The 19253-nt window shown below is 41.9% G+C and overlaps 1 protein-coding gene across 3 annotated transcripts in view; it reads left to right on the top strand.

The window, feature by feature from the left end:
* Positions 1 to 236: 236 nt before the first annotated feature.
* The window catches only part of NR4A3 (nuclear receptor subfamily 4 group A member 3), a 33144-nt gene continuing 14127 nt past the window's right edge, over positions 237 to 19253 (top strand). Inside the window, exons 1-5 of one of the 3 annotated variants that reach the window (XM_045003894.1) lie at positions 237 to 649; positions 3692 to 3841; positions 6674 to 7566; positions 10212 to 10341; positions 11330 to 11502. In XM_045003894.1, the coding sequence (XP_044859829.1) occupies positions 6676 to 7566; positions 10212 to 10341; positions 11330 to 11502 (1194 nt within the window). In that variant the 5' untranslated portion in view covers positions 237 to 649; positions 3692 to 3841; positions 6674 to 6675. Of the gene's footprint in view, positions 3842 to 5436; positions 7567 to 10211; positions 10342 to 11329; positions 11503 to 19253 lie in introns of those variants that run through there. The other 2 variants (XM_045003893.1, XM_045003892.1) reach the window with 2 other exon arrangements.

Genomic DNA, 19253 nt, shown 5'->3' with positions numbered 1-19253 from the left:
CTCTGAAAATTTAAGCAGAGCGTCGCAGCCAGATGCCGGCAGTGTAGGTGCGGGGCCGGGGCTTTCTCACACACGCTGTACTGTACCGAAGGAGAGACTCATAGACTCTGGGGCGGAGCGGGGGGGGGGGGCGGTAGCGTCAGGCTCCCATGGCGTCACTATTGACGTCTCGCATTCCAGTCGCTCTATGGAGAGGCCGCTAGGGCTCCTCTCACATAAATGACGTTCAGAGAGAGGGAGAGGGAGAGAGCAGCAGCAGAGGAGTCTCCTTCCTCTCTCCTCACACACACAGAGAAAGAGAGAGAGACCCAGAGAGAGACAGAGGCAGATCTCTAGCACTGAGCCAGCGCATATAAACAAAGGCACATTGCTGCAGCTGGCTGATCATCACTCGCGCTCTCTCACACACACGCTCCACTCCGGAGCACCACCAGCAGCAGCAGCAGCAGGCTGCTCTCAGCTCCTGGTCTCTCAAGCTTCTGTAATCCTTTCCCATGACTCGGGATAACGCAGCCTCCAGATATACAGCCTCCAAGAACCTCTTGGGTTTGCCTTTTATAATTTTGCCGCTGGACGGAGCCTACATGCACATTTAAGGAAACAGGCTTTTACAAACTAGATGTAAAGACGGAACCGCCACAGCAATCAAGTATGTATATATGAATGGGAGAGAGAGAATGTGGATGGACTTGGTAAAAGTTGTGCTGCCGGTTAGATTGCTCTTGAAATGACAACTGTTTGTGATGAACATCAGTGTTACTAATCTAACATGCTGGGGGCTGTAACCTGAAACTTTTACTCCTTTCTGTCCTGGGTGGATATATATTTGATGCTGTTCTGTTAGCCCGTACTTCAGACTTTTCCTCTCCTAAAACAGGAGAGCTGGGTTTGTGGAATAGAAGCCTCAGCCGATACTAAGGTATTTCTGCTAGTTGTTGTCATGGAAATGATGCTGCCGCCGGCGGTGGGGAGTTTGCAGCTCGGGTGAAGAATGGCAGTAATTTGTCTCTTCCTTTAACTGTGCTTGGGAAATAAGTGGTTTTGTTTGTGCGAGTTAGGACTGTTTAATAGGGACGGCAGGACAGGTTGATCTGATCTCGCTTTAGGAGAGAACAAACCAGAGGCTGCTGGAAGAGTTCGCCGAAGAGGTAATTGTTGGAATGTGGCATATTGTAATGAAATGAGGTGGGATCTTTGCTAGGCACGTCTGCCTGGCAGATGCTCCTAAGAAATTTGCACTTTTCCCTTTGGAGGTCGTAAATTGTAATTACATACTATACTGACCCAGCACGTGTGTTACAGTACAGAGGAGCCGCATTTCACTCGCTGCCTTACTCGCTGTATAAATGTCTCTCTTAATAACTGCGAAACAGCTTCTATCTTTAAAAGAATCAGTAACATACTGTCTAATAGGCATCCAAGTTTGGTATATTGTGGACAGCTATTGGTCTGCCGTATCGCGATACTGCGCTGTCACGGTGGCGGTATGGATCGTCTAATCTTTAATACTTTAATTTACATTGTTGAGAAGTATTGTTTGGTTTTTACCCTATTTTGAGCTAAAGGATTTAACTCCCAACGTTTTCCCAAATAGAGGACGGAACATGCTATTTTCGGGGGGGGGGAGACTCTGCGAGAGTCACTTTCAAATAAATTTCGGGAATTAATCACTGGGATTCTCTCCAGCCTGATTCACCTTATTAGCTTCTTCAATTCATTTTCTTTTTTCTCCGTGGAGACTGTTGTATGTTACATTCTTCTTGTCTCAATGATAACACAGTGAAAGCGAGAGGCTGAGAAACAGAGAACGGCCGGGGCCGCTCAGAGATGAAATTGACTGAAGTTGAGCGCGATTTGCTGGAGTTCCGTGGGTTGGTGTTATAGTTCCGTAGCGATTAAATGACAAAGTAGCCGCTGCTCGACATGCAGCTGAAACTTTAATTCAGTGACGCTTCCCCTTCGCGGTCCCTCCCGGGGTAAAGGAAGGTTTCGAAACTCCGCTGAAGAGCCACAATCACAATGGAGCATTTCACGGTTTCCTCCTCAGATTACCGGGGGGGGTGAGGGGGTGTCACTTGGGGCTGAATGTAAAGTGTAAGGAGGAAGAAAGGCGCTTTGACAAGGGTAGTTATTCCTTCCTAATTTACAGCTCCTGGCTCAGCGGCTGCAGTCCGGAGGAGTGTTGCATGTTTGAAGGCGCAGAGAGTGTCTCTAGGTAACCGGCGGCTTTGGGGGAGGAGAGGAGCCCTGGGGCGCTCAGTGCAGTGGAAGAAGTGGCCTTGCAAGAGCAGGGAGGGATGAAAAACCCGAGGAGATGAGCCGATGAGCGTTTGACACCCCGGGCGCTTCGCGGGGAATAATGGCAAAAGTAGGCGAAAGTTCCTGACCGGGACTCGCGCTCATAGACACAAGGTCTGGGGGGCGGGGGGTGTCTCTCCTGACACGGGCAGCGGTGTTAGTGCATCCCCGCCGAAATGCAAAGCCTCCCCTCTGATACGCAGATGTTGGCTTCAAGAATAAGCGCGAAAAAGCCAAACCAGGTAAGAGATGAGCCATCGCAAAGCACCAGGGGGAGAGGGCAGAAGAGGACGCTGGGGCCTTCGGGGGCCAGGAGAAAGGCAGTGGGTTTTAGGGCTGCACTTGCTGAATGAGAGGGGGGGGTTGTCAATCAGGTACGAGGACGGCAAACGTTGCGGATCCCTTCAGGTGCTGAATATCATCGGAAGAGGGAAAGGAACTTCTTTAAAATGGTGTCGGGACTGGATGCCCGCCCCGTTGGGGGGTCTCTTACCCCAGACTAGACTAAAGCATCGCTTTTATACAGTATGCGAGGGGCGCCGCAAGCCCGAGGCAGAGCTCCGGGGCAGGTCGAGAACAGAGCCTGGCTTTGGTGCTGATCTAGGTTTGGGGGCTGATCCCCGGGATTCCTCCACCCCCCCGGGGAGAGAGCGCGCGCCGACCCTTCGGGGGCTGCACAGGGAAGGCAAGCTTGGGATGTAAGAAATCCTTTCAGTTCACAGCCAGAGTCTGTCTGCCTCGGACATAACTGTCCCCTCTGGCCTGGATCCACCCGGATTTAAACTTCCTGCTGGCCCCCGAAAATGCCCGCACATGCGGGACAAAAGTCCAAGCAATTTAGAGGGAAAGTTGCTAAACATTTTCCACGACGCCCTTCTCTGTGCGTTTTCGCTGGGCGAAAGGAGCCTGCTTTCTTGGCTTTACTCCCAATCCGATCCTGATATTGCCATAACACTGCAATTGAAACAAGTGTGTAAACTTCCTTTCTGTGGCATCTCCCGACTCTTCCCCTGGTGTCCTGAGCGAGAGAGAAAGGGGGGTGGCAGCATTAGGGCTGGAGTTTGCCTAACCTCTAGGGGAAAGGCTGCGACCTGCTTTCTGAGGAACACGAGAAGCCCCTCGCCAGTTTGGGGGAAGCTGGGGGGGGGCTGAACTGTGCATCTGTCTCTCCCCTCCCAGTTCCCACGTTAGCGCCTTGTTAGCCCAGGCTGCAGGTGGCCCAGGTGTGGCTTTCCCTTCCGAACCTGCCTCCCAGCTCTGCGGCTTGTTTGCAGTTCAGCCCGGGTCTCCGAGTTCCTGGGGCAGTCGCCGTGCCTGGCTGCTGGTCTCAGCCGCGATCGGGTGTAGACCACATTGTGACTCCCGCCCTCTCTCTTTCCCTGCTGTGTGACAGAGCCCGGGTCGGAAGAGCGCCCCACGCTGAGTCCCGGCTCCAAACCCGGCCCCGCAGAGCGGTCCCAGCCAGCCCGCATTCCGCCTCCTCCTGCAGCCTCCGCCGTCCAGACAACCAGCCCCACCATTCAGCGAGCAAGATACCCTCCAGGTAACAGACACTTCCCGGGCGAGCGAGCACACGGGGGCTGGGGGCCCAGAGCCCTAACACTGCGTATTCAGCCCCCAAGTACACGGTGTAAATGCAGAGTCGCTCCTTTGAAGTCAGTGGAGTTATTCTGGGTTTACACCCGGGGAACAGAGAGCAGAATTCAGGCAATTGGCTTCTCCCAACAACCAGGAATTAGTGGAATCGGTGTGAGAATAAAGTCTCCTGCCAATACGCCGAGCTTCTTTTGCAAATACTATCAACAGTTTTAATATTTTCAAACTTGTAGGGCCAAATTTCGCTCTTGCAATGCCATTTCGCTTTGAACAGGGCGCAAGGAGTTTACCTTCAAGCAGAATTTGGTCCCCGATTTAATTTCATAGTCATTCAGCGACTGTATTTAATAAAACTTTTACTGTTATGACTGAATCCATAGGAATTAAAAGTCCCTAACCAACAATGTGTAAAAATTGAAAGAGAAAATTGCAAGCAAGTGGGTGGGATGTTATTGTGAACTTTATTAACTTCTATTCTCATGTAACATTCTTGCAAAGATTTGAGAAAGGTTAGTGCCTCTGAAATGTTCCTAACCAGATTTTGTATTTATTTATCTTGGTCTTGCTAATACATCGTTTTAAAATGTGTCTCATGATTATTTTAAGCACCTTTTGTTAAAACATAATAATTATTAAATTATCACATTATTATTTATTTTTGAGGAAAACTAATCCCAGTGCTTAAAGTAGAAAGAAAAAACAGGGGTTAGAACTAGTCAGTAGATCACACTGGGAATCAGTATAGTAAGAGGAGTTCTACAGATCTGAATAGATCCTTACTTTAATTCTTTCCTCCCCCTTTTCTTCAAATAGGGTTTAATGCAGATTTCTATTCCCTTATAGCAAATTTAACATAATAGTTTCTTAAAGTGAAATAGCCATGTTATATTCAGTAGTGCAGGTATTCTTGCTGAAGAGAAGAGGAACAGCAGGTCATCTCTTATCAACTACTGCTCCTATTCAGCACAGGCAGAAAATCCTTCTCCCTCACAAGATTGTGTGTCAACATGTCAATTTGTGACATTATTTATCTGCTTGTTAAACTGCATTTCTCAATTAATTTTCATGGGAGGTGTATGGAAGGAGTTTCATTTCCTTTTACTCTATTAACATATAATCAACATATTTAGGAAAACCAGTTGTTTAACTTCCCTTGTTTGATAATATCACAAGTTGACACTGAGTTTTCTTTCTTAATTTGTGTTAGTTCAATTGTGTGTATGCCTCCAGAGACTGGCAAGCACGTTTTAGAAATAAAAATAAATAAGATTTCTGAGGTAAGATTTATGAAGATTTTGTCCTATTTTTAAAAAAATATATATATATATATATATGTATATATATATATAAATACAATTAGTCTTCAAAGACTCATTTTAGGAAACAAAAGCAATACATTTCTCCCTCATTTTTACAAAGTTCCCTGAAAACTTGAAATTGCTGGTCTTTCTTCTGACATGAAAATACAATAATTAAAATCTATTCTTAATTTAAATGTTTCTCTACAAAGTAGGAATACAAATTTATTTAATAGAAATTAATTTGATTATTGTGTGAGAGTTTCTTGTACATGTTTTAAGAAACCAAAGTAAAGGGTCTTCTTAAAATATCCAGGAAGAACAGCTATCTTTAAACTTTGGAAATGTTTGTATGTATCATTTATCCAGTGCCTCTGGAATATGAATTATATTGGTTATGAAGAGATAAACTAGGCCTAATTTTGAAATATATTTCCTCCAAGGGTAATAATACTTCTTTACTTTCTCAGGTTTTTCATGTGAAAGCATTTCCACTAACTAATAATATAATGTATATTTTGTTAAAGTGAAACTCAGTGACTGTCTTTAGCTTTGATCGCAAATACTGGGCTTGAAACCTGTAGTGCTAAAGCAGGCAAACCTCATAAAGATTGCTGTATTGGGTCTATAATGTCCTATGAGCAATAAAGTGAAGAATGGAGAAGTGGAAAATAAATAAAGAAATCAACTCTTTATGTTACTAGAGTCATCATTTTAGCTATGAGTGAACTGGATTTACTTTCATGATGCAATGAAAAAAAAATACAGGACTAGTATCAACCTCAGCCTAGATCTCCTATAATAATCAGGACAGAAATACTGTTGCCTTTACGTTTTTAAAAATGTTAGGGTCGATTGTGCCATCTTTTTTAGCAGTCCTCCCTATAATGGGGAGCTCTTCTTAAAGCTGATGGCAAGATATCACCCTTAATTATGATCTGATCAGAAATACAAAATGTAGACTCTAGGTCAAGTAAGAAGTATTTATCTTCACAGCTCCTCAGTAACAGATACAGTGATTTCAGTTGTGTATATATAAAAAATAGAATAGACTGTGATAGTGTGGTTTTTCCATTATGAAAATGTTATGGCATAATTGCATGTATTCATATACTGTTTTCATGCTTCTTGTTTAATTCTCATTGACATCTCTGTCTATTAGGCAGCAGATCCAGGGCAGTCAGGGCCAGCTTCTGCTCTCACTTACACCAGTGTAAATTTGGGTCAACTCCAGTGATTTCAACCAATGTAACTGAATGTGGCCCCATATGCATCTAATCTATATTTCTTCTCAAATACTTAGTACTCAGAGGAAATTTATAACTCCCACATTCTGGCAGTGGGTGTCCAATTTCACTCAGTGAAATGCAGGAAATCACCATAAAAGGCGAAGAGAGTTGTAAGTGATGACCCAAAGCTGCAGCCACAGTGTGGTGGTGGTTGTTTGTTGTTGTTGCTAATGGCCCCTTTTCCCCTTGCAGATATGCCCTGTGTGCAAGCCCAGTATAGCCCTTCACCTCCTGGTTCGAGTTATGCAGCTCAGACCTACGCATATGGCTCAGAGTACAGCTCGGAGATCATGAATCCTGACTACGCCAAACTGACCATGGACCTGAGCAGCACCGAGATCACTGCCACCGCCACCACCTCCCTGCCCAGCTTCAGCACCTTCATGGAGGGTTACTCTGGCAGCTATGAGCTCAAGCCCTCCTGCCTGTACCAAATGCAATCTGCCTCCTCGAGCCAGAGGCCCCTCATAAAAATGGAAGACAGCCGGCTACATAGTTACCACTCCTCACTGCCCCCCTCCACAGATGAAGGGATGCCCAGCACCTCCATGTACTTCAAGCAGTCCCCGCCTTCCACGCCCACCACCCCTGGATTCCCTTCTCACCAGGCCTCCATGTGGGACGAACCCCCACATCCGCTGCAGCCTGCACAGACCTGCATGGCCCCCAGCCACTTGATGGACTCTGCCCCTATGAAGACTGTGCCCACCCGCTTCCCCCTCTTCCACTTCAAGCACTCGCCACCCCACACGCCTGCAGCTGGTGCCCACATGTGCTATGACCCTGCTGCCCTGAGCCTGCCTCTGGGATCTGACAGACCCACTGCCAGTCAAGCCACTATGGAGAACCATCCTTATGGGCTCCCCCTGGCCAAAAGAGCAGCCGCCTTAGCCTTCTCGCCACTGGGCCTCAATGCAGCCACTTCCAGCCTCTTGGGCGAGAGCAGTGGCAGCAGCAGTGGCCTGCCTTCTCCGCCCAGCAGGAGCTCCTCATCTGGAGAAGGCACTTGCGCTGTGTGCGGGGACAATGCTGCCTGCCAACACTATGGGGTACGGACATGCGAGGGGTGCAAGGGCTTCTTTAAGGTGAGAACCACATATACTTACACACGCACACCAACCCCCATCCCAAGTCATCCCCACACCATTCACGCTAACCATTGACTGCTTTGGTTGTTGTTATGCTGATCAGTTCACCCAGAAAAGTTAGGATGATTCTGTGAGCAAAGTGTATATTAGAGTGAAAACACATCATCTGGGTAATCTGGTGGGGGAAGGTAGACACCAGCTGACTATTCATACAAAGCCAAATCATATCCTCCAGAGGATGTAGTGTAGAGATTGGGCTAGTTCTTAGCCAGAATCTCAGGGCGTGGCTACACGGTATGTTAGTCTACACCAAAGGGGTGTAAATTCTAGTGTACAGTAGTGTGTGTCATGCACTAACTGGCCTGTGGGACCCTGCTGCCGTGCACTAAAAGTTCCCTAGTGTGCGTTAATGTCATCCCAGCCTTTTCAAAAAGTACTAAGAATGCATGCTATCGGACAGTTAGTGGGCGCCAGCAGAGTCCGCATGTGCCAGTCAAAGTGCAGCATGCTAGGGTACACTAGAATTTACACTGCTCTGGTGTGGACTAACACACTGTGTAGACAAGGCCTTAGTCAGCTGAATCAATGGAGCTAACCTGATGTACACCAGCCTAGTGTCTGGCCCATAATGTCTTTCCGTGGAGTGCAGGGCAACTGTTTCAGGAGCTTCTCTTGAAATAAATCTAGCTGCATTTATTTTGTTCTCAACAAACTGGACTTTACTGAGTCATTCAGACTAATTTAAATATTTTTAAAACAAGGCATGAAATACAGACGTCCTGATAGTCACCCGATAATTCAGCTGGCAGTAACAATGAAAAGTGTAATCTCCCTCCATAGGGTAATACAAAGAAATGTAGATTTAAGGACATGCCAAGGAGGCAGTTGAGTCAATGTATGTTATAAAACAACATTTGTCATGCTAGGAAGTTGCTGCTTGACTACAACTATTTCGTTTAGAAACCAGTGAATTCTGATCTGTGAAAGGTATTAAGTAGTGCAATGACTAAGCACTATACAGTGCCTCAGTATTAGCTCTGAGACTAAGAAGGTTCTGGGGACAGATAATACATAATGCATTTACTGTGAAGAAACTTTCTGCTTATGCTTTCTGGGTTTATGTATTTTGTTTGTTTGTTTTTAATGCTAGGTTTTAGTATTTGTTTTTGTTTTTTACACATCGTATGTAAGGTTTCAGTTTACTCTTACAAATGGCATGTTTAAATGTAGAGCTTGGGGTAGATCTTAGGGCTTGATTTATTAGTATCAAGGTTGAAGATTTGATTTAGTCAATTTCTTTCTGTAAAGATCAGAGACCTGCTCCTGTTGAAGTTAATGGGAGTTTTTGCATTGGCTTTGATAGGAGCAGGAAGTTTAAAGCATTTTTTATTGCACTTACTACTAGTAACATTACTCAATTATAATACTTTTATAATATGGTAAAAATACACATATCTATTAAAACTCTTAGTTGTTTAAACATAATTAGAATAGGTACCAAAAATCATCTGGGAAAAGTAGCTATTAAGTTCCTGCCCCTATGGCAGTCAATAGCAAAACTGCTGTGAATTTATATGGGAGCAGGATTGGGCCATACATTTACAAAATGATTTTCCAAGTCTAAGATGCAATTTGCAGTTTAAGCAGTGAATGATTTGATGTGTTTCTTATTTTTATTACTTTTGATCTTGTTTTTAAGGAACACAAATGTGAAAGAAATAACATTTTTCTACATAATTTCATATTGATGAAATATTTAGTTTATAATGTCACAGTAATTATGAGTTTTATTGTTGTTGCTTTTAAGTCTTTGCTATTAAATGCTTATCTGTGGTGAAATTGAGTTATTTACTGAAATAGCATTGATTTTAAATATTAAAACACATTGCACTGTTTGTACCAATATCTGCTTTATTCTTTTTCTAGTCTTAATTTATTTTTATAAAATCTGAATTATTTGATAGTTTTCAAAATTATTTGTTAGAATATAAATGTAGGATTTTAAAAATAAATTGGCCAGCATCCTCACCAAACATTTGTTTTATAGCTAAGCAAGTGTCAATACAATATAACTCCATTCATTTTCTCCAAAATAAGTTATTTTTCCATGAGAGTTAGCTAAATTGTGAAAGGTTTGGGGGGTTTTTGGTTTGATTTTAGTAGTTTTGATTTCATCTGTACTGATTTTAATGGCTAGCAAAACCAGTTATTGTGATATTTGACTAACAACAGTGATAGCAAGAGAAGTACATACCAGATCATTTTGATTCTATTTTAATAAGGTCAGTAATAATCAGGGGAATGAACCAAGTAGAAAATTGTTCCCAAAGGGATATTAAAAGCGGAGATAATCTAATCCCCAAAGGTAGATGCGATGACCTGGTAATTTCAGATATGATTTTATCATTCAAAGTTGGCTGTCTCCTGAGACTTGCTTCAGAACAATCCTAGACAATTTTCATTGTCAGCAGCTAACACCAATAAAACTGTTTTTCCTGCAGGCTAATGTGTTAGGAAATTAATTTTATCTAATTATACAAATTGCACTGTCGCTTTTCACATTGTAATTAAAATACATCTTGTCAGGTCCTAGCTCATTCAAGAAACTATCAGTTGACTATTTCTGTGTTGCATTTTCTCAGAGAACAGTTCAGAAAAATGCAAAATATGTTTGTTTGGCAAATAAAAACTGTCCAGTGGATAAGAGACGTCGTAACAGATGCCAGTACTGCCGCTTTCAAAAGTGTCTTAGTGTCGGCATGGTTAAAGAAGGTAAGGAACATGTGCTATCATAATCACAAATATCTGAATATTAAATTTGCTTATGTTAAAATATATAGATTTAATTTTTATTAGGAATTTTATAATGATAGGCTTTCTAGTTTACTTACCCCCAAAGTGTGGGTATATGCAATATATGTAAGTTGTTGGTTTTTTTCCCCAGGCATTAGGTTTATAATATCTAGATTCTCTGGAACCATAGGTTCAAGAACAGCAAGGTCATCAGAGAAAGATTTCCTCCCAGTGACCTTGGCCAAAGTTTCTCCTCCCTTTCCTGCTGTACAGTGTGCTGTACTGCAGTTGGCTGTCACCTCATAGAGGGGCTGCATTACTTTGTGTCCTGTGTACCTTTACATAGGGCGCTGGTCTGTTCTCAGGGAATTAAATATAAGGTTTGCCATTGATTGTAATGGAGCCAGGATTGAATGCATAGGCCCCAATATTGCAAATGCTTAAGTATGTGAGTAGTCCCACTGATGGGAGTACTCACATGAGTAAGCATTTTCAGAATTAGGCCCATAGCATGTGAAGTGTTTTAAGGAAGCTAAGAATTCTGCAGTAAGAAGGCTTAAATGTACATTATTAATATTACTATTAGAGTTTGTATTTGTGTGTGTGTGTGTGTGTGTGTGTGTGTGTGTGTGTGTGTGTGTGTGTGTGTGTGTGTGTGTGTGTGTGTGTGTAAAAAAGTTACAGGGACAGAACTGAGGTTACATAAAAGGGTGCTGTTCAGATGTAACATTGCTAGCTACAAGTCTGAGCTTCACACTGTTTTATAATATTCACTTATATCTCTGCAATTAAGGATGGCAGTGATCTATCTATCTTATCTATCTATCTATCTATCTATCTATCTAAATGGAAGCATATTATGGTTTTTGCTGGACTAATCATAATTAAGAACTAACCTGGTGCTTATTTGTGGTTGTAGCTTTTTGGTGATGTCTTTGTGGACTGATTTTTGTTCTTCTTTAATCAGTTGTCCGTACTGATAGCCTGAAAGGGAGAAGAGGTCGGCTGCCTTCCAAACCAAAGAGCCCTTTACAGCAGGAACCTTCCCAGCCCTCCCCACCTTCTCCTCCAATCAGTATGATGAATGCCCTGGTCCGCGCTTTAACTGACTCCACACCCCGAGAGCTTGATTATTCCAGAGTATGTTTTATGATTTTTTGCATAGAAATAATTACTAAATTGTATTTTTTAAAATTTAATCAGTACATTGAAATGAAAGAAAACTACAATTTAGATAAAGTAATAACTGACCCAGGGCCCTATCCCTGGTGTGTCGACAGTGACTTAAATGGAGTTACACTGGAAATTAATTTTAGCCTCTGTCGGTTGTGATACAGAGTTTAAGACACGAGACTATCTGCAGTACTCCCCACAGGTGTGCTAAAGCAAGTATGCGTAGGTAAATAGGGCACTGATCCCGTAAACAGACTGTGCGCAGAGCTCCATTGACTTCAACAGGACTCAGGGCAGACTCCGGGATGTGCTCCTGTTCAGTCAGTTGTGGGACTCGGACCTTAATTTCCAGTTTGGAAAACCTAACTGCTTTTCTCATATTCAGATAGATGAGTTATGAGAAGTTATACCTGGTTGTTGAAACAAATAGGCATCTGGTTCTGCTCCAGTTAAAATCAATGGGAGTTTCACCATTGTTTTCAGTGGGAGCAGGATTGGACCATTGCATAATACAGCATGAATGTTAGGTTTAAGGAATAAATTATAATTATACTGATCTCTTTTGTCATGTGCTTTGAGACCTACTGATGAAAAGCACTATATAAGAGCTAGGTATTATTATTATTTTATTTTATTTATTATTTATTAATCCAAGTCTGTTGAATAGTTCTTTAAATCAAACTGAAAAAATAATTGAAAAAGCAAAGAATTCTCATATATTGTTGATGTTTTGGTAACCTTATTTTTATATATTTATTTTATTTAAATATTGATGAGATATTTTGTTATCTATTGCAGAAAATAGGCTATAGCATACCTGCAGTTATAAAAATATATTATTGAAATTCCAAAACAAGGAAAGAAAAAAAAATATGTGGAAAATCGTGAACAAATCCCTTTATTTTTATTAAATTTTACTAAATATGAGACTGGTTTGACTCTGTATCAAAACAACATCACTCTATGCATCCAATTTCTCATTTGCTATTAAGAAGATATATATCTATATATCTATATATAGATATAGATAGATAGATATAGATATATATAGCCTTTCTATTTATTTGTAATTATATTGACATGCTTTAATAATTATAGGCACATTATAGCTGCTTTTCTACAGGCTAATCTATAGTTACCTATAGATTTTTATTTTTTATTTTTGCTATGTTTATTAAGCACCCAATTTATATTTTTGTCTGATGATTTTTAATGGGAGAATGCATTAGGTATATTTTCATTTATTTTAACTTTCCCAAAACACATTAGGGCCTAAACCTACAAACATTTATGCGTGTGAGTAATGTTACTGATGTACATAGTCCTACTGAATTAAATGGAATTACTTATGTGAGTAAAGTTACCCAGATGTCTATATGCAGGATTGAGCCCCTGGATGTATACAGATAGATGTATAGCTTTTTGACATTGGCAAAAATCCAATGAAAATTGTGTATTTTTATGTGATTTTTTTTTTTAGCCTACAGTGACTATTTCACTTCATACAAAAATAGTGCATAGATCTAAGTGGTTAATATTTTTTATGATTGTGTACAATTTCATTGGAAGCCTAAGGAAAACTGCATTGTTGATGTTGAATTAGTTTGTGCTTCATAACTAAAAGATTCTATTGTGTCTGATCGGTTGTTGGTAGGATTTGGCACCCTAATTTTACTTTAGAGTAAAATATAATAGTTGGTTGTGCTTAGTAGTAGTGAAAACCTCTTTTTAAGCCTCCTAACATAAATTAATGAATCATACCTTTGTAAATTTTCTGCATATTTTTTAAGGACTTAGAGTGAACAAAATGAAAACTGTATATCAACTGATATTAGTGGAATGGTATATGTAGTAAAAACATGTACTTACAAAACCACTTTCATGAATTCTGTTGCTGAGCAGAGTAATTATAGGTGTGTTCAGTAAGATACTGATTCTGCAATGCATTGCATGCGGTTGGACCCTATGCCTGGATGGAGGGGAACCCACACGCAATACATTGCAGGAATGGGGCCTTAATGTTTCAAATTTCTAGCATACTGTAATATAATAATATTGTCTTGCCTGCCATAAGAAAATAGTAATATAAACCTCAATACAGGATTTGTTAAAAAAAAAAATAAAAAAAAATGAATCAGTACATTGCACAAAGAAAATCCAAATAATCATGTAACTCTGGAATGGCAAAACAAATCTTATTTCTATTCAGAACATTGCTACTCTTCATTTCAGAGTCCACAGTAACAGAATATTTAGATATTTGGTTTCAGAAACAATTACTAGGAAGATTGTTTTATAACTTATTAAAGGCCAACGGCCATATTCTGTCTCACACCTGTTTCACTGTTGTAATTCCATGAAGTTCAGACTTGTGCTGTGTAAGTGACAAGAGACTCAAGCCCCAAATCTAGCACTCCTTATTCAGGCAGCATTCCCATCAACTTCAGTAAGAATTTTGCCTGATTAAGGGTAGAGTAGGGCAGTAATCTGTATTTATAATAAAAACCTACTGTATTTATAGAGGCCAGAAATTAAGCAAATGCCAGGGTCACAATGCAGAAACAGGAGCACTAAGAGTATCATTGCTCCTCCCCTTGAAATCTAAGGAGCCCTCCTCCATGTTTTTGTAACTATGCAAGCTTCAGGAGGTCTGACATAAGCAGGAAGGGGTGGAAGAAGGGTGTATGACCACTTTGCACAGCATCAGACTTTCATATCCTACATAAAATAATGCTGCTGTACACAAGAGCTCTTCTTGGGGAAAATCTTCACAGCAACCACAGGCAGGGTTTCCCGGATAGCTCCGTTCATAAAGGAGCCATGTCCTGGGGCCCAGGGGAAGGTCTCCTCTTCTGTCTTTCTCCCAAAGTGCCTCCAGTTTTGTGGTAGTGTCTCATGTAGTGCAGGGTGCTCCCCCTTCTCTCTAATGGCCCGTTGACTAAGGCCAGGCCTGCTGGTTGTTTTGTGCAGGAGTGAGGTAAACACCAGCCCCTTCCTATGGGGTGATCATTGGGTTTTCCCAGTGCAGGAAATGATTTGTGCGTAATCCAGGACTGTAGAATTTGGCCTCAGTTGGTTTCCTCATCTATTTTTGGTAAAACGTGAGGCTTTCTAGCAATGAATGACATATCTAGCAGTGACTAACAGTTCAAAGGGAGGAAATACAATTTCTGTCATTCTGCTTATCATGTTTCTACGGGCGGGATCGAGCTACTAGAATTACCAAAACAAATCTAAGAACTATGTAGAGTTATTAAACATATATTCAATTGAATAAACCTGCTTCTATAATGTAACACAGCAATGTTCACTTAGAGTTAGAAAATCGTAACATTCTGTGGTGTTGTTGCCATTATAGGTCAATTTAATGTGTTCAAGGAGTCCTTTAAAAATATTGGGCCAGATTTATCCCTATTGACTTCAGATGAGCTACACATGGGATGACTTTAGATCATTATATATATATATATATATATATATATATTGCTGATTTCTGTGGCTCAGAGCACGTCCTGCCTCAGAAATACCAGTGGAAGGGGGAGGAAATTTCCTTAAATCATTCTGTTTGCCCCTCATGTAATGAATGTGCCATAGTTCAACCCCTGCACAACCAAGCGGGTCTCCCTAGGGCCAAGCAGATCCTAGGGTTCTGCATCTCCTCCACATTGGCTCTGGGGTTCACTGGCCATGGCTGTCTCCAGAGCCCCATTAAATGGGGGCTCCCCAATATGGAGCTCTGCAGAAAAGTTAATACAGCCTGGAGGTAAATTACCTTTTCTGAGCAATTTGTGTGGGGCCGGTGGGTGCTTGCCCTCTCCCAAATCAGATCCACCTATTCCCTGCCCCACACCCATCCCATCACATTGTGTGGATATAGGGAGTACCGCAAAAGTTGCTACCCTCCAAAATTTCTGCATGGGATGGGAAGATCCACACACCGTAGGTCCCCGGCGTGTAAAGGCCTTGGAGGCAGGATCTGACTTTGGGGGAGGAGAGACGTTTTACTTACCCAATAACCACGACAAAGAACATCCAGAAATGCATGCTGTCATGCAGCACTTTGGAGGTACTTGGCTGCCAGTGTATCTGAGTGCAGCCAGATTTCCCAGGAGTCTAGAGTAACAGCCCAGGTCAATCCCCCTGCTCCCATTTTGCCTTTGGGAATTTGTGGAGGTTGTTCAGTTGCACCGGAGCTTTCTTATTTTCTAATCACTTGTGGCCTCACCATATAACCTACTAAACAGGTATCCTGCTATATGGCCAAAATTATAGGTAGATGTACATTGTTGTTTATGTTGGACAGATGAGTTTTGTAATAACTAGCAAACAGGCTGACCGCGTGCAAGAGTTAGATGGCATGCCTACAGGTGGTATGCCCCCATGGCATCAGATAGCCACCACCCCGCCTCTGCACAGTCAGAGTAGCATGTAAAACAGGAGTCTGGGAACTGACGGTCTGTGCAGCACGTGCTCCTTGAATTCCAGTGTCACATACGAGCAAGATTAATTTGCCCAGCTAACCTTGGGGCAAATCCAAATCCCAGCACCCAGTCTGAGTATCTAGGCCAAGTACTGGGCAGATGCACAGGGGCCCAGTGGTGGTGGTAGTGAAATCCTCCTCCTAGCCCAATCCAGGCCATGGAGAAGCTCCATAGCCACTCCACAAAGGTTATTGCTTCCAATGGTTTGAATAGCCGCTTGTGCACCCCGCCCCTCTTCATGGGAGGAGGACCAAGGACTTGTGTAACAATGCAATGTGCACGCCCTGCATAGGACCCGTCCTCTCCCCGGCCCTGCATCTTCCTGTTTGCAGTGGAACTGCACTGGTTCAGTGTCATGCGACCCTCCATAACTGCAGAGGCAGGATTTTTCCCCATATAAACTTCATCAGATGGATCATGTGCTTTTATCAGTGGGGGAGGAAATGGGAGCATAGGATGAGAAATGGCCCTGCAGCTAATGCAGGGTTGAGCAGACAGGAGTTACTTAGTGCCAGCAGAGATACCTCAGATGTGACCAGAGTTATATAGGGTTTCCAGTGTCACTTCTTGTGTATCTCCAACATATCCATGATTCTGAGACCATTCATCCTACTCATTCTACACCAGAAGTGAACCTGCTTCCCTAAGGGGAGTATGTAGTGGACAAGAGCTACCCACTCCAGGGTTCCTCTTTGCACCTTCCCCCCCCCCCTCCACAGAGGAAGAGCTTGGGGATGCAGTAACAGCCTCAATCAGATCTGCAGGGGCGGTGAGGTGGCAGTAGTAGGGGCTCCAAAGTCCCCAGAAACATTCCTGTTGTCATTGAGAGAGGCTGGGGGTCTTTCCCCTCCCACCTTGTCCCCCCTTGATCGTGTTATCAATGGACTCTTCAAGTCAATGGGCTCTGTCTCTAGCTGCCAGTTGAGAGTGCTCTTTGAAGAGCAGCTCTCCATCAACTGTGGACATCTTTTGGTGGAGTACCCAGGGAGATACTGTTTGCACTAAATCCCTCCCAGAAATTACTCCAAAGGGCCTAGTGGAGAGAAAGTTGTTACAGCCATGGAGTAAATTCCAAGTCCATTTCTCCCCACTCAGGAAACCAGCAGCACTTCTCAGGCACAGAAATAGGCTGGGCCACACCACTCTGGCTGTGCTCTATGTCACGGAGAGAGTAGGGCCAGGCTTACACCCTGGGCATAAGATTTGAATTCAGAAGTGACAGGGATCCAGTAGTGAGGAAGTCGGAAGTGGTAGTGTGTAAGGAGCTGCAGTCTCTTGGCAGGTCATGGGGAAGTTAAGGAAGCCGGGGCTGTTGGAAGGATTGGTCGTGTCAGCAAGATGATACATTCTTTACCTAAACCTAAAAATTGTTCAATTCAGATGATGAGGTCATTTTGGCCAGTTATTTTACTTTGAACCAATTTTTTATTCAAATGGATTGATGCTGCATGTGTCAGATGACAAAAAAGATTTTTCCCACATGCCTCTCGCACGGTGAGATAATGATTTGAGAGGCTCTGGAGGAAATCTGCATTTACAATACATTGAGCCAAATTCATCAATGGGAAATTTAAAAATTGTGATACATTAAATAGAATTCTTATATCCTTCCAGTTTTAAAAGTTATCCTAGCCACCAGATTTCTAGTTTTGTTGACTAACAGCATATGGATAAAGGCCAAATTTGGTCATTTATTAAATACCTTATTTCTATAAATTAGGGCTGTCAAGCGATTAAAAAAATTAATCACGATTAATCGCATGATTAAAAAAATTAATCGCGATTAATTGTGTGATTAATTGCATTATTAAACAATAATAGAATAACATTTATTTAAATATTTTTGGATATTTTCTACATTTTCAAATATACTGATTTCAATTACAACACAGAATACAAAGTGTACAGTGCTCAGTTTATATTTATATAATGCACTGTAAAAAACAAAAGAAGTAGTATTTTTCAATTCACCTAATACACGTACTGTAGTGCAATCTCTTTATCATTAAAGTTGAGCTTACAAATGTAGAATTATATACAAAAAACCCTGCATTCAAAAATAAAACAATGTAAAACTTTAGAGCCTACAAGTCCACGCAGTCCTACTTCTTGTTTAGCCAATTGCTCAGATAAACAAGTTTGTTTACATTTGCAGGAGAAAATGCTGCTGCTTCTTGTTTACAGTGTGACCTGAAAGTGAGAACAGGTGGTCTCATGGCAGTGTTGTAGATGGTGTCGCAAGATATTTACGCACCAAATGCACTAAAGACTCATATGTCCCTTCCTGTTTCAACCACCATTCCAGAGGAGATGCATCTATGCTGCTGATGGGTTTTGCTCAATAACGATCCAAAGCAGTGCAGACCTACGCATGTTCATATTCATCATCTGAGTCAAATGCCACCAGCAGAAGGTTGATTTCTTTTTTGGTGGTTTGGGTTCTGTAGTTTCTGCATCAGAGTCTTGCTCTTTTACGATTTCTGAAAGCATGTGCCACACCTCGTCCCTCTCAGATTTTGGAAGGCACTTCAGATTCTTAAATCTTGGGTCAAGTGCTGTAGCTATCTTAAAAATTTCACATTGGTATCTTCTTTGCATTTTGACAAATTGGCAGTGAAAGTGCTCTTAAAACGAACAACGTGCTGGGTCATCATCCGAGACAGCTATAACATGAAATATATGGCAGAATGCGGGTAAAACAGCAGGGGACATACAATTCTCCCCCTAGGAGTTCAGTCACAAATTTAATTAATGCATTATTCTTTTAACGAACGTCATCAGCATGGAAGTATGTCCTCTGGAACAATGGCCGAAGCATGAAGAGGCATATGAATCTTTAGCGCATCTGGCACGTAAATATCTTGCAACGTCAGCTACAACAGTGCCATGTGAACACCTGTTCTCACTTTCAGGTGACATTGTAATTAAGAAGTGGGCAGCATTATCTCCTGTAAATGTAAACAAACTTGTTTCTCTTAGCGATTGGCTAAACATGAAATAGGGCTGAGTGGACTTGCAGGCTCTAAAGTTTTACATTGGTTTGTTTTTGAGTGCAGTTACATAACAAAAAACCCTACATTTTTTAACTTGCACTTTCATGATAAAGAGATTGAACTCCAGTACTTGTATGAGGTGAATTGAAAAATACTATTTCTTTTGTTTATCATTTTTACAGTGCAAATATTTGTAAAAAATAATATAAAACGAGCACTGTACACTTTGTATTCTGTGTTGTAA

This window comes from Mauremys mutica, chromosome 2 (genome assembly GCF_020497125.1).
Source record: "Mauremys mutica isolate MM-2020 ecotype Southern chromosome 2, ASM2049712v1, whole genome shotgun sequence".
Taxonomy (NCBI): domain Eukaryota; kingdom Metazoa; phylum Chordata; order Testudines; family Geoemydidae; genus Mauremys; species Mauremys mutica.
Note: the sequence above shows the minus strand (reverse complement) of the source record. Positions and strands in the feature narration are given on the sequence as shown.